Here is a 15,063-nt window from a genome sequence, read left to right on the forward strand (position 1 = left end):
AGCTCGGTTTTTAAACCACTCCTTACATGTATTAAGGTTTGGATGCCCCGGTGGGGATGTGGCCGAGCGGTTCTGTCGGTGATGTCTTCGCTTAGTGACTGGGCGCTGTACCCTGCGAGAGTTTACTGAATGGTATAAATCACCACGAAGCTGAGAGGTCTTTTAAAACGTTCAAGGGAGGTCATGTCATATACATAAGCTGACCTGCACATCATATACCATCACATCATATATACCATCACACTGTATACTATTACGAGAACTCTGAACGGTGAATGAGGATGGCCAGCTCCGTTAGCAGAATGAGGTACAATTATCTGGGGAAATCTGGACTCAAAGTATCAAACATCTGCCTCGGAACCCTGACCTTTGGAGAAAACAAGGTACCACCAGTGCACATGTCCTTGAACGTACGTGACAGAGTCTGAGCTATGCATATTATTGCATTCATTGCAATCTTTTATTACTTAATATCACACAAACAGATAGCTGTGATATCGCGGTTCCCAGACACTTCGCACCAAAACCACTTCGCACCATACCATCTCGTCCCATACCATTTCGCACCAAAACCACTTCGCACCAAAACAACCTCGTACCAAAACCACTTCGCCCCAGAAGTCATGTCCCCAAACCACTTTGCCCGTAACTTATCGCTAACTGGTATAAAAGCTGAAAATAACCACCTTTCTGTCATCCTGGGACTGAAATCTTGAAAGTGTACGCATTTCGCGAAATGACATCGTGCAATTCCGCACAAGGCACCTGAGTTGTAGCATTTGCGTGTTTCTATTTTCTTATTCTATCGTTTATGGTTTCATGCAACAATAAATGGTTCGTGGTAGCCAAAATGTCCTAACACATTAATGCTTCCAAGTTGTAGGTAAAAACAACCTTATGATACGTCGTAACATCGTTGTTTCAGGACGAGTTGACGGTACTATACTTTGGGCGAAGTGGTTTAGTACGATGTGGCGGTGTGGTACTTGGGGCGAAGTGGGGTTGGGCGAAGTAGTACTTGGGACGAGGTGGTTTTGGTACGAAATGGTTTTGGGACGAAGTTGTGTGGGGCGAACTGGTTTTGGTGCGAAGTGTCTGGACCCCGATATCGCAGCGGTACTTGTGGCGTGTGTCGAACGCGCTCGGTTTGGGGTCATCGCCACAGTCACACTGTGGCGATGACCTCAATGACCCGATCGCGTTCGATACACGCCACAAGTACCGCTGCGATATCACAGCTAACAAACAGAGAGTGTGGTATGGTACATTTCAGAAGAATATGTTCAAAACTGAACATCATCAAAAGGATAAATCCACGTAAATTGAATCGAACTTAGCCCTGCGTACAGGTCTGTGTGTTCCCGGCGTTATACGGCCTCCACCCAGCCGTGCAACGGTCCATAGAGATAACTGGCGAGATTCAAAATGGCGATCTCCATGGGTAAACACTTGTCGAGTACGTTATGTTTCAGAAAACGAGCGGTTTTGGACGTTAGGAGAAGTTAATCGCATCTTTTCTGGGGTCGGTTAGGAGGTAAAGGTAGGCAGGGAAAGATTTTGCCCCGATAGAGTAGAATTTCGGCCAAAAGACCGTTTTTTTTCGTTGCGGTCCGGGTACGGACCGCAGAGTCGCCAGTTATCTCCATCAACCGTTGCAGGGCTGTGGTGAAGGCCGTGTAACGCCGGGAACACACAGACCTGTACACAGGGCTAAATCGAACTGAATTACAAATTCCAGCTAACTGTAGGTAGCTACTGGAGGGGTCGAGTCGGCAAACACCACAATTCTTTATATAGCAGGGTTCAGAAAATTCTGTTCCATAGTCTTTTTCATGTTTTTTTCCCTTTTCTTCAACGCTCATAGTGATAGAAAAATCTGTTCCGCTTTTCTGGCACAAAATTGATCTCTTAGAAATATGACACTTGCATGTGAATAAAAAGTGAAACTCATCATCTATTACATTACTATCACATCTCATGCAAATTCTTTCATTTAAAGGTAAATGAGGTTTACATTTCCTACCAATTTCGACACGCAAATTATGATCACTCAATCTAAATTTTTTTCAAACCTCTACATAACCTGAAATCTGAAATATCTCTTAAATATTTTTCAAAACCAAACTTGGTCTTGAAAATTCTATATAAAGTACGTAATTTGTTACCATATGTGCACTTCCATTCTTCTTTGAATCACTGATCATTGAAGTATTGATTTTCATATTCCTATTTTACCTTCTTACGTAACTCAGAATAAGATTTTCTCTAAATGCACTGAAAACAATGATGACTGATTGTAACGTAACTTCCCAAAATGTGATGGACACATTTTGCCCAGGGAGAACTAATTTGTATATTTTCTTTAAGTGCAATTTTTCGAAATATGGTCTCCTGGTAAACTATTTTATTTACACCAATATCTTATCACAGACATATTGAGCTTTATTTTACAAGGGAATCTGAGGAGCTCAAATCTAATGCCCTTAACCCTTTCACCACTATGGTTTTACCCAAATCCATTGTTTTCTGTGGTAAAGTTGGACCTGTATACAGGGAACTGGGGGTGAAAGGGTTAAAGGGATGTGTTTACTTATTACTCCTAAAATGAACCTGAGATAATGATATACAAATTCTTTCAAGGCAGTTATCAACACTTTTAATTTCAGTGCCCCATAGTTCTGAACAATATGAAAGAACTGGGACAATCAAACAATCAAAAAGTTTTAAACACATCTTTGGATTCAGCATTTTTTCACACAATATAGATTCTGTAATGCTTAATAAAGCTTTCATTGCCTGTAATATTTTTAAGATTAATCTGATTTTGTTTGAACTTTCCATTCAGTGTAAGAACAACCCCAACATATATGTGTCACTTCTTCAATCATACTTTTCTCCATAAAAATTGCCGATTCTTTATGAAGCGGTTACCTCTGTTAAATATTGTTTTTGTCTTATTGATATTGACTATTTTACTGTAAGCATGCAACTTATCTAAACAATTTTGTAAACCATCAGCTGATTTTGATATAAGTATCAAATCATCTGCATATAAAATACAATTTACTTCTGATCTGCAATTTAGATAGGAGAATCAGAAATACCATCAAACTGTTGAAGATCATTTAGGAAAATATTAAACAATGTTGGTGACATATTGCAACCCTGTTTCACACTACATGAGGAGATAAACCCATCTGAAATACCACTGGACAGTTTCATTTTGTACTGAGTATCATCATACATAGACTTAAAAACATTGTAAAAGCTACCAGATATACCCAACCTCTGCATTTTTAAATAGTGGCCTTTTCTCAAAACACAATCAAATGTTTTTCTAAAGTCTACGAATGTCACATAAAGATTATTTGATGAATTTTTCAAACTTTTTGAGGAGAACATTTTAGCAGTCTTTAAAAGAAAAACACAGTCTGATGTACGCCTATTTTTTTGAAAACCAAACTGGAAATGAGAAAAAAGATTATCCTCCTCAAGAAACTTAATAAGCCTCCTATTCATCACTGATGTAAAAAGTTTTGAGAAATAACTTGAAAGAGCAATTGCTCTATAGTCAGATCACACTTATCCCTTGACTTGTGGAGTGGAACTAATAAAGTGGATTTCCAAACTGCTGGAAAATTGCCGCTTTATAAAATGTGATTAAATAACTTAAGAATGCTACTTATACAAAGACTATTACTGACTTTAATCATTTCATTTATAACTGAGTCTTCTCCTGGTGCTTTATGATTTTTAATTGTTTTATAGGAAGCAATAACTCACTGTGTTTGATTGGAATATTAAGATACTATTCACCTCTTCTTTATTTTTTCAAGGTCATTTAGGTCTGTTGAAATAATGTTTTCATTGACAGTTGTTGATGAGTTGTGTAGTGACTTAAAATATTTACCCAATAATGTACTCTTTACAATTACCGTATATGCAGGCTTGCTGCACTAGGCCTGCAGTATAGCTTGAGGATGTGGATTTGGACTGCAAAACTGGTTTGCCATCAATCCCACAACCCCCTGGCAAAACCTCAACTTACTGTGTTGCAGCAACATAAACATTCCGGCCTGGTGTACATGCAGTCACTTGTAGTCTTATAGTTATACCTATGGCAGACAGCTCCAACCTCCATAAATGTAATAATGTCCATAAAATGTAATATTAAACACAATTGTGATAAATTCAATGACAAAGGTAAGAAAACACTCAACTATTAATGTAACAACCTGGAACCACAAATGTAATACACAAATTTACCATGAAATTTTTTATCGTAATAAAAGTCAATGATAAATATAAAATTTTAATAAGACTAGTGTAATGGTATTGCATACTTTCCTGAAAGAAGGTTTCCTTTGGAAAACACTGAACACAATATACTTTCAAGTTAAAACCAAAATAATGGTCAAACATCCCAAAATTGCAGAATGTGAACTTAGACCAGAGCCTCATGCTGTGCATACATTCTGTTACTGCCACCTGTTTCTTACCGAGCTACTACAAACTAATGCCTATAATTCATATTTCTTTTTCATTCATCATTAGTTTGGTCGACCTGGACAGTGCGATGAAAATTTGTCTCATCAAATATTAGACAGATTTGTAGAGTGTGGTGGTAATTACATCGATACTTCAGATAACTACCAGGATGGTATGTCTGAGACTTATGTTGGATCATGGCTACAAGCGTAAGTCTTATAAATTCCCATACCCTAGACTTGTTATTATTGTTAACACAACAAAGAGATATATGTTGGAACACTCACAATCTGAGCAAGATTTCCGTGTATGTTATGCTTTTAGACTGCGAGTCTGAAAGATCTGTCGCAGAGGGCGCTCTTTACACTGTCTTCTTACAGCCTGAGGATGCCTCAAAGCAAGTGGTCGAGGTCTTCTAGTCAATTAGGACTAATAGGTTTAGTATAGTATGTAGTTAGTAGACAGTTGCAGTGTATGTGTAACTAAAGGTCGTAGTGATCTTATTCCATGTGTGTTCCATCCAAGTAGTAAGCGCATTGCAAAATGTGTCAAGGTGGTATGCGCCTCAAAGTTGAAAATCTTTAACTTTTGCTCAGACTTTCCATGAGGAAAATTTAAACCATTCTGAAATTAACAATAAAAATCAGGGCTCATTGTGCAAAATTTGGTACTAGAGAAACAAATTAGCCAATATTTAATTTACCGATATTTTAATTTAGAAATATGTACTGTCCATCTGTACACTTATTAGGGAAAAAATTTTTTTTTATTTATAAGCCATTGAAAACTTTATTTACATCATGGGCTTCAAATTGAGCCCCAACAAGTGGTAGACAAAAATTAGTGCATTCATAACCTTGACACTAAATTTTATCACCAAGCAGGGGTTTCACTAAGTTTTGAAGTAGGGGCTAAAATAAAATGTAGGCGGCTTACAGCTCCGTGCTCCGACTGCCAAGCGGTCATTGGGGAGGGTGTGGGAGGGGGTATCCCCCTCCCGGCCGAAGGGCGGAAGCCCTGGAAAATCAGCTAAAAATTCACTTTTCAGCTCACAGTCACTTGAAATTATAGTATTGTTAGCAGTGTTCAGGACAATTTGTATTCATGTCATAAAAGCCATTTTCCTTGGAGATTGAATATAATAATTTATAATAAAAAATGATAAAAATTGGGTAATGTTGAATATATTTTGAAGAAAGAAAATTAAAATCTAGAAATAATTTCACAATATTGCTCAGTAAAGTACTTTGATGTATGGTATGAAAAATGGTACGTTAAGAACCTCTATTTGCTTTTAGGAGGTAAACTGTAACATTACGGGAAGGCTCCATTAACTTAGGAATACCCTACTTCCCTAGAGGATCAATTTCACAGACCTGCCTTTCCTACAATGGCACTACAATAGCACCAGCTGGATAAGATAAACATAACAATGGAACATTCACACCTTGGGGGGATTAAAAGTCTTCTGTTTGTCACCTGAGTTGCTCAGGCAAGGACTCGGGTTTCAGGTACCATGCAAGTTAATGCAGTCGTCCCCTAATGATAGCATTCATTATTATTAAAGATGTAAATATGATATTGTAGACGATATTATACAGTGTTTTGTCTAGACTGGGGGATGGGGGATTGCCCTCTCTTGACATGTTGGCACCCCAATTAATTTGTCCAAAGGGGTGGGGGCAGCCTCCATGAAATGGTGCCAGTCACACCTTAGTGATTCAAGTAGAACACATGAGCTGGTGAAATCCCCCTAAATTTTTTGGTAAAGGGGCAAAATCCCCATTGATGCCATCCTGCAATATTTTAAACACAGAAAACGATAAATTCTCAATATTGTTCAATGTTGTGCTTTAAATTAAGAACTCTGATTTTGGGTATGAAAATAGGTAAATGAATAACATTAATACCATTTGGGAGGTAAAACTGATAATTTATTCATCAATAATGATTAAAAATGATTAGACCATCACAAATAGAAACAAAGTAAGAACCTTGATATGTACTTTCAGAAGCTCACATAATGGATTTAATCAGAGGATCTTTTTTGAAGAGAGTTCGAAAGTCTGCTCATATTTTAAACCACTCATGGTGGGTTCTTTTTGACGTGGGTAGACCGAAAAGCAGTACATACCATACCTCCAGCTGTACATACATATTGATGCATATGGCAGTGCAACGCAGGTCGGCCTACTTAAATTCAAACTGTAATAAATTGAGAAGTTTTTTCGCGAGAAAAAATCAGGCCATTACCTTTGAAAACAGTTTAAACCCACGTAATTACTCTTCTCTTGTTCCTTGGTGCGCTTTAAAAAACCAAGATCGTACAGCAAAGCTTGACCTCGCGATCGCTTCTCCCTGTGTTTCGGTCATTTTGAATTGAGCTTATGAGGGCCGACAGGTGTAGTACGCACGTTTTCATTGGCGGATATAAAGGTCACTACATAGGGGTCAGCAATTGCAGTAGCCAATAGAATTGTCCATCTCGATTCTGCTTTTTACTCAGGCAATTTTATATACGCGCTAGACGTGTTACACGGCGATCGCAGTGCTCGTCTACAAAACTTTGTTTCACATAAAACCCGTTGAATAGTTTGATAACACAGCTTGTGATACTTGTCTGAACCATTTCAGAAGTAAAAAGTATTGTAGTGATGAAAGAGTCCCAATTTTCCAAACTATAGCCAGCGAAAACATGAGAGTTACTGGTCAATTTCGCCGGCTGCCCAATTTCGCCAGCTGCCGGCTCTTAATGAAACCCCTGCCAAGTGTTGTCAGCTTCAATCACAGAAGTCATGTCAACTCTTAGGAAAGGTCTTCATGGTTTCAGTGTAATTAAGTAGAATGCGCCTCAAAAGTGAAAGACTTAAACTTTTGCTCAAACTTTTTAAAAACTAAGGCAGTCAAAGTTTTTCTTTCTCCAAGAGCTTTAAAATGAGTGGTTGATCAGAAAAATCGTAGAAATTTGAGAGACTGAATATCTGTCCCCGAGGCGTGTTCTACCTTAATGCAAGTCCCATGATGTCATATAGGTGCAAGTCACAAGTTGAAAGAGTGAGCTTGTTGAAAGTTAATATCATCCAGGAGATATCATGCCCTCAAAACTAACACTGACTACCAACTACATAGACTGAAAGATTCAGCTGTGTGCACACGCTCCGCAACCTCTGACCCAACACGAGGGAATACCGCCACACAGCTGAATCTTTAGTCTACCAACCACCCAACCTTTCTCCAAATGGTCATGACGTTTGTCTGTCTTTGCTTTGCAGGAGGCAAAACAGAGATAATATGGTGGTTGCCACAAAATGTCGATTCAACACCAAACCAGGTGATCCAAATGGTGTGGGTTTAGGAAGGAAACACATCTTGTGGAGTGTTGAACAAAGCTTGAAAAGATTACAAACAGACTACATTGATCTATATCAGGTAAACTGTATTGATCAGCGGAACATTGTAAGACCTATGAAATGACAGGATAAATATAAACTCATGTTGGTACAGTTGAACAAAGTAGAATGATTAAAGAAAAACAAATTACTTTGCTGAAGAAGACTTCAAATAATTGAAGAAATTCGCAAGTTGGTAATAATTATTTAATCTCACTTTCAGCTGTCAGAAAGGCTATATTAGGCTGATAGAATTCAGAATCAATATCTGCTTTGATCAAAATCTTTCCATTAAACATTTGCTAACCCTTTCACCCCCAGTTCCCTGTGTACAGGGGTCCAATTTTACCATAGAAAACAATGGATTTGGGAAATACCACAGTGGTGAAAGGTGTTCTGTGCATGATCAAGCACATAGCTTTTGATGGGAATTAATTTGATTAAAAAACTGCATGATTACAGCTTTAAAATTTTGCATTCTATTTAGCATACAATCAGTCTTTTTTCACACAGACTCCTTGATATACTCTAACAGATTCACATTTGGGACAAAGCAACACCAATTCAAGAAACACTACGGACAATGGATGACTTGGTTCGCAGTGGTAAAGTACGATACATCGGTGCCAGTAACTTAACAGGCTGGCAGATGCAAAAGATTGTTTATGAATGTAAAATTATGGGACTTCATCCACTTGTTAGCATTCAGGTAAAATACTCCTCTCATGTATAAGTTCTTCTACAGTGTATTCCCTCTTTCAACACAGACAGAAAAATCAAATGTAAACTATTCCTTATAACAGTGTTAGATTTTATGTTATTTGAACGGTGAAAGACACATTCTTCTCTTCTTAGTTTTCCATATATATATTGATTATTCAATATATGTATTATGTGTATGATAAAGTATATTAAAGTATGTGGTTATATATATGCAATGGATAAAAGTATACTTTAGAATGTGTATTACAAAATATGATACTGCTGTGTGTGTGTATGTATGTATATATATATATGTATATATATATATATATATATATATATATATATATATCTGAGATAGAGAGAGAGAGAAGAGAGAGAGAGAGAGAGAGAGAGAGAGAGAGAGAGAGAGAGAGAGAGAGAGAGAGAGAGCCAATACTTTCATCTAGATTATAAAAAGAGAGAAATAAGAGCTAATTAAGAGTTGATAATTTGAAATTTAGAAATTGTAAAACCTTTTCAGCTGATAACCTAAAATTACATTGTTCATACTCTTTCAATCTGGACTAAGATGAGGCAATAAGAGAAAATTGGATTTTAAATATTGAAATTGACAGAAAATTTTCCATTACAGGCCCAGTATAGTTTATTATGCAGGGGAGTGGAGCTTGAAGTGGTTGATGTCTGTAGGAATGAAGGTATAGCTCTGTTACCATGGAGTCCACTGAAAGGGTAAAGTTTGCTAGCTTTGATCTTCCACCCCTATGTCCATCCAGACATACCCACACTCCCTATTAAAAACAATGGGTTTGGACCAAACCATGACATGAAAGAGGTAAAGCTATTGCCTAGCATTTTCTTGTATGAACATGTAGACTGATCTAAGACACAGTGGCCAACATAACTAGAGTTCATAACATGGAATTAACGACAAAAAACTTTGACCCATTCTGTGAATCAACCACATTTTCAAATAGCCATGAAATTAGATCGTGTACTGGTAGACTGGAAAGAGCAAGTTATCCTGTATTGCCTTACTGTATCTCCATTCTTTGTTTTATAATGATGAAGAAAGTGAGTTTGGTGGCTTAACAGAGGATCCTGATATTTATCCTTCTTCCCCAGTGAAAAGTGTGGCTTTTAATAAACTTTAGTGAGTGGTTTTACTACAATTGTCACTCAAATCTCAGTGCACTTCATTCCCCTACCCGTATCTTTTCTCATGTTTTCTTTTTTTCCAATTTATCCATTAGTGGTTGGTTGACAGGAAAAGCCAAGAAAGGAATGCCACCTCCGAGTGGAAGTCGCATGGCTTTTGTGGAATCTGATAGAAGACGGGAGTATGAGAGCCACCCAAGCTTCTCAACATTTGGAAACAATGAACAAGTACTAAACCTGATAGAACACATGGAGAATATTGCAAAGAATTGTGGTAAGTGAATCTATGCTGGATGACTTAATAGTTGACAGCAGAAAAGTCTGATTCAATATGCATCCAAACATGAGGTTTGTGACATAGCTGTTATCCAAATTTTGCCAAGTCTTGCTATAGCCATGTTCTTTCTGAGAATATAGCTGTTTTCAATGCCATGTCATAGATTTTACATCTGTAAAGCCATTGACAAAATTACAAAACATTAAAAATGAAATTCTTTAACTTTTAAATAAAGATAAATATTATTTTACGCCAGGAAAGTTTTCACATGAATTGTTCATCACATACTTCAAAGTGTTTTATCAAAGGACCCGTATGTTGATTTGCTTTTGATAAGTTATAATGCACTTTGAATGGAGGCATTGAAAGTCTCTTTATATGCAACTCTGTTGGACTTGTGTGTAGTTATCAAACTATCCATAAGGGGTTGGCCAGAATGTTGATTGCCACTGGTGGCACCAATCAATTGCCATCTCTCATTTCCAGACTGTCTTATTATGACAACTATAGACTTGTGATAATACTCATTGTACAGTCCCGCTTTTGTGATGGAAGGACTGTGGTTGTACCAAGCAATACTGACAGGTGAAAATGTAGATCACTATATCCTTAACCATGTTAACTGGATAGCTATGCAACCTCAGTGTACAACCTTGTGTCACAAATGCATTATTTGGAAGACTCACCATTTCTCTTACTCATGATTGAAAGGAACCGTGCTCAAAGCTGTGTTTATATCTTATATTTCATTGTTGACACGATGAATGTTAACTTGATGTGTATATTGATTTACCTTGGACAATTGACATTATGATACCTTTCCCCCGTACTAATTTGATGTATTTGACATATTTCAAAGGTAAATCTGTTGCCCAAGTTGCCCTTCGCTGGTTGTTGCAAAAAGACGCAGTTGCCTCAGTTGTAATTGGTGCAAAGACTATACAACAGCTGGATGACAACATGGGTGCTTCAAGTGGTTGGGAACTAACGGATCAACAGGTATGGAAGGCATGATGTTCCATGTGGGGAAGGTGGTGAACTGAGTCAATAAATGGCATTTAGATGCACAGAGAGTATAAAAAAGTGTGTCTGTCAATATCTGATTATTGGCATCATTTAGGAATTGGTGTTAGAAATCAGCTACATATAGTAGGATATGTTTGGCTGTAGAAGATACATTTACTGGAGGAATTAAAGAACATGACGACATACATATACATACACATATAATAGTGAACATGCAGTTATTTTCCCAGTGGAGAAAGTGTTGGAATAAGAAGTGAAGAGCAGATAAAATAGATTCAAGGGAACTAGGTGAACATCTGTAAATTTAAGTTTTAAACCAAAATAATCAGTATTGAACCAGCTGATATATTTCTTCTTCTGATAGCATATCCAAACATTTTCTCCATGAACACATACCATCTAAACATGCTTTCTAATGCATTTAGTCCATTGCAAAGCTGAATTTCACATCTCAAATGAAGAGAGGGTACTTGTAATACATAAATTTCAGTAAGTATTGTCCTTCTAGTCATGAACATTTGACACATGCAGTGGTGGACGCTATAAACTTCTGGCAAAATTTGAGAAAAATGAAATTATGGGACCACCAGTGCCTTCTACTTGTGGACATGCCACACTGGGGAATTCCCGGATTTGTTTTGAAAGAGGGAAATGAGTGATAGCATGACACTTTTACTGTTGAATAGCCAACAATGTCATTTGTAAATGTATGATTTTTGTTTCAGATGACAGAACTTGATGAATTAAGTGAAACGGAAGAACCATACCCATATTACATGATAAACAGATGTAACAGAGACAGAATCAGATCATCATGGTGTTCATGATGTCTACAACTGTCAAGTATTTCCAGAAAGACTTGAAGTTGCCACAGCTTTCCATTAAAGTGATTGTAACTCTAACTTTTGATGATTTTTCACTACTTTTGTTTTTAATGTCAATCACAGTTTCTTGTTCCACTCCCCAAAGCATTTTGAGATACACATTATTAAGCTTGTCAGCTAAGCATGCACACATGTAGAATGCATTGTTGTTGACCAGTGAATTGTTGTCGACAAGTGAATTCTGGTCGAGACTAGAATTCACTTGTCAACAATAGTAGTGTTTTTTTTCACAGTCAGAGATGGTGTGTTGACAAACTAAACAGTGGATGTTTCAACATGCTTTCAGGAGTATGACAAGAACTTGCATTTCACTTTAAAAAAAAATCCCCCAAATCATCAACAGTTACAGATTCTAGCTCTTCAAATATGTTCTGAAAGAGAAAATGACTTTCTGAAATAAGCGGTTTTATTGATGGTGAGGGTGATGATTTCTGTGAAAGAGTTTTACAAAAACAAGTACCTGGGTACAGGGTAGATTTGGGTATTGTACCCTGGGAGACACCTGACAATTGATCAATGGTGATCAGCAGTGAATGACGTCAAGATGTATCGCAGTTATGAAAAAAAGTTAACATGAAAGAGTGACGTAATTCTTGGTTGCAAGACCAAATGATAATTTTCATCAGATCTCTTTACATTTTTGATTTTAAAATCAAAATAACTGTAATATATAGACAACTGCCTTCAATATGAATCCTTTTTTATGTAATTTTACCAGTGTTGATATTTTATGAATAAAACCTATGTTACAGCTAGTCAGTGTGTCCAAACCTTTTGCATTCACTACCTCAGCCTCACCATGGAGGTCCATGGTCTTACCCATGTAATGATATTGATCATCTGCAACCGTTGACCGTCAAGGGATCTCCTCCAATCAACTGTTATTTTGCATAATTATGGAAAATTATGACAATAATATAAATCTCCCCAAATTATACAGTGTTCGCGGTGACTTTTTTCTCCTCGCGTACGGCATACGCATTAGTCTGCTAAAATTGCGTAATGGCAGGATTTGAGTGCGTAATTTCACTTCCGCACTCGATTGATGAAAAAACTGACAGCAAAATACAATGTGCCGTTGAATAAACCTACACTACATATTCGGATTGTACGATGTAAAATAATATGAAAACAGTTTAACGAACAACTCGATCAATGTTGAAACGTAACAGCGAAGGGTATACATGCAACCGTCACAACACATCGGGCAACCCAAAAGTTAGAGTTATGGCAGCTTATCCAGACGGTTTCTGGACGTTTCGGCACCAAGTCATTTCGGCCCAAGATGTTTCGGCCTTCCAATTTCAGGCCCCAAGTCCGAGTCGTTTCGGCACCGCAACCCAAGACGTTTCGACACCGCTGAAGGCTACCTTTGGGAACTAGTGCTGGAGCGTAATGATGTTACAAATCAAAGTACTAAAAAGTATAGTGTCAACTAACATTCACGTACATGCTTAATCTTTGTGAGAACATGGGAAGAGACCGTAAGAAAAAACTTCATATCATTTTCAAATCTGTGACACAAGTTTATCGATATCAATAGCCGCCGACACGGAAAAAGTTTGAAAGCGGTGAGGAAACAGCACGGCAAAATTCACACAAAATGCACATAAAGTACTGGTCAGAACGCAAAGGTCACGCTTACGAATATGACGGATCAGTCAATTACTAAATAGTTTGAAAAAAAAATCGAAACACAGATGCCGAAACGTCTTGGGTTGCGGTGCCGAAGTGACTTGGGACCGGAAATTGAGAGGCCGAAACGACTTGGTGCCTGAACGACCAGTTACCATCCACATCCAGACACTTCTGCAGTGTTCAAAATTTATCGGGATTCCGACGCGCTCTACCAATGAATCATTTTTTTGACGGACTCGTAGAGCAAAGTTGAAAGAAATGTAAACAGATTTGTCTGCTTCGACGCCACGCTGCATGTGTGCTTGATCAAAATTTGGAACAGCGAGACGCGATGATCGTGCACGGTTGGCATTTATATAATTTGTCGCAACATTTCTGTCAATCACTCACTTTCAGAAACTATCGCTCGCCTGAAAATTAGCACGTAATATGGCGTGTAATCCATGCCAAAATTAACACCTTACATTTTGAGCCAACCTACATGCAACTCTCACGAAGGTACATGCAACTCTCACGAAACTGCATGCGATTCACAAAGCTACACGCAACTCTCGCGAACGTGCATGCAACTCACGAGGCTACATGTACATCCATGCTACATGCAACTCACGAAGCTACATGCAACTCACGAACTTGCATTTTGAGCCAACCTACATGCAACTCTCACGAAGCTGCATGCGACTCACCAAGCTACATGCAACTCTCACGAAGTGCATGCAACTCACCAAGCTACATGCAACTCTAACGAACGTGCATGCAACTCACGAACTTGCATGCAACTCATGAAGCTACATGCAACTCGCGAACTGCATGCAACTCGCTCGAACCTCATGCAACTCTCTTGAAATGCATTCGCTTTGCGCTGTGACTTATTTGAATCGGACTCCCTAGATTACCTTTGAAGCTCAACTCATTTTGCTTGAAGCTCGTTTTTGAGCTGAACGCATTCGTGTCGGGGGACAGTTCGTGTGAAGGGGGGACTTTGTTGGGGTAAACCAATTTTAAATAGGGTCTGCTGCATGCTGCCTTCGATTTAAATAAAGGCACTTCTGGGTTGAGAAAACCATACGTGAATTGGAGTGCACTATGTCGGTTAACGTGTGTGAATGAGGTTCTATCGTATTTTATTTGACTCTCATTTTACTTCAAGTAGACTGTGCCAGAATGTGGTTTACAATAAACCAACCCATCATTAAAGTGACTAACTTTGCTCCGACAACGCGGAAGCTTATGAGACGTCACAACGCGTCATACCAACGTCATATGACGTATTCAGATGTGTTCTGCCAGTGAGCCAGGGGATCTGAAAAAAATGACCCGACATATAGTATATGCAGTGCAACAAGTGACTTGAGTTGCCCGTCGCATTGCCTCGTTTGTACGATGTCATCGTGTCACTCGATTACCATGGACTAAAACAACAATTGTCTGCGCAGCGTAAAAATCTCCGTGCTGTGTGAATTTATCTCTGCGCTCATGGAAATTCTCCGCGCTGTGTAAA

At 38.2% G+C, this 15,063-nt stretch overlaps 1 protein-coding gene across 1 annotated transcript; it reads left to right on the forward strand.

The window, feature by feature from the left end:
* Window positions 1–12,233, forward strand: LOC139118463 (1-deoxyxylulose-5-phosphate synthase YajO-like). Its single transcript, XM_070681758.1, has 8 exons — window positions 1–383; window positions 4,555–4,697; window positions 7,761–7,917; window positions 8,413–8,586; window positions 9,214–9,311; window positions 9,833–10,011; window positions 10,874–11,013; window positions 11,766–12,233. Exons 1-8 carry the CDS (start codon window positions 276–278, stop codon window positions 11,865–11,867), a joined length of 1,101 nt encoding a protein of 366 aa, XP_070537859.1. The 5' UTR covers window positions 1–275; the 3' UTR covers window positions 11,868–12,233.
* Window positions 12,234–15,063: the final 2,830 nt, after the last annotated feature.

The sequence above is a fragment of the Ptychodera flava genome, chromosome 19 (genome assembly GCF_041260155.1).
Source record: "Ptychodera flava strain L36383 chromosome 19, AS_Pfla_20210202, whole genome shotgun sequence".
NCBI classification, from domain to species: domain Eukaryota; kingdom Metazoa; phylum Hemichordata; class Enteropneusta; family Ptychoderidae; genus Ptychodera; species Ptychodera flava.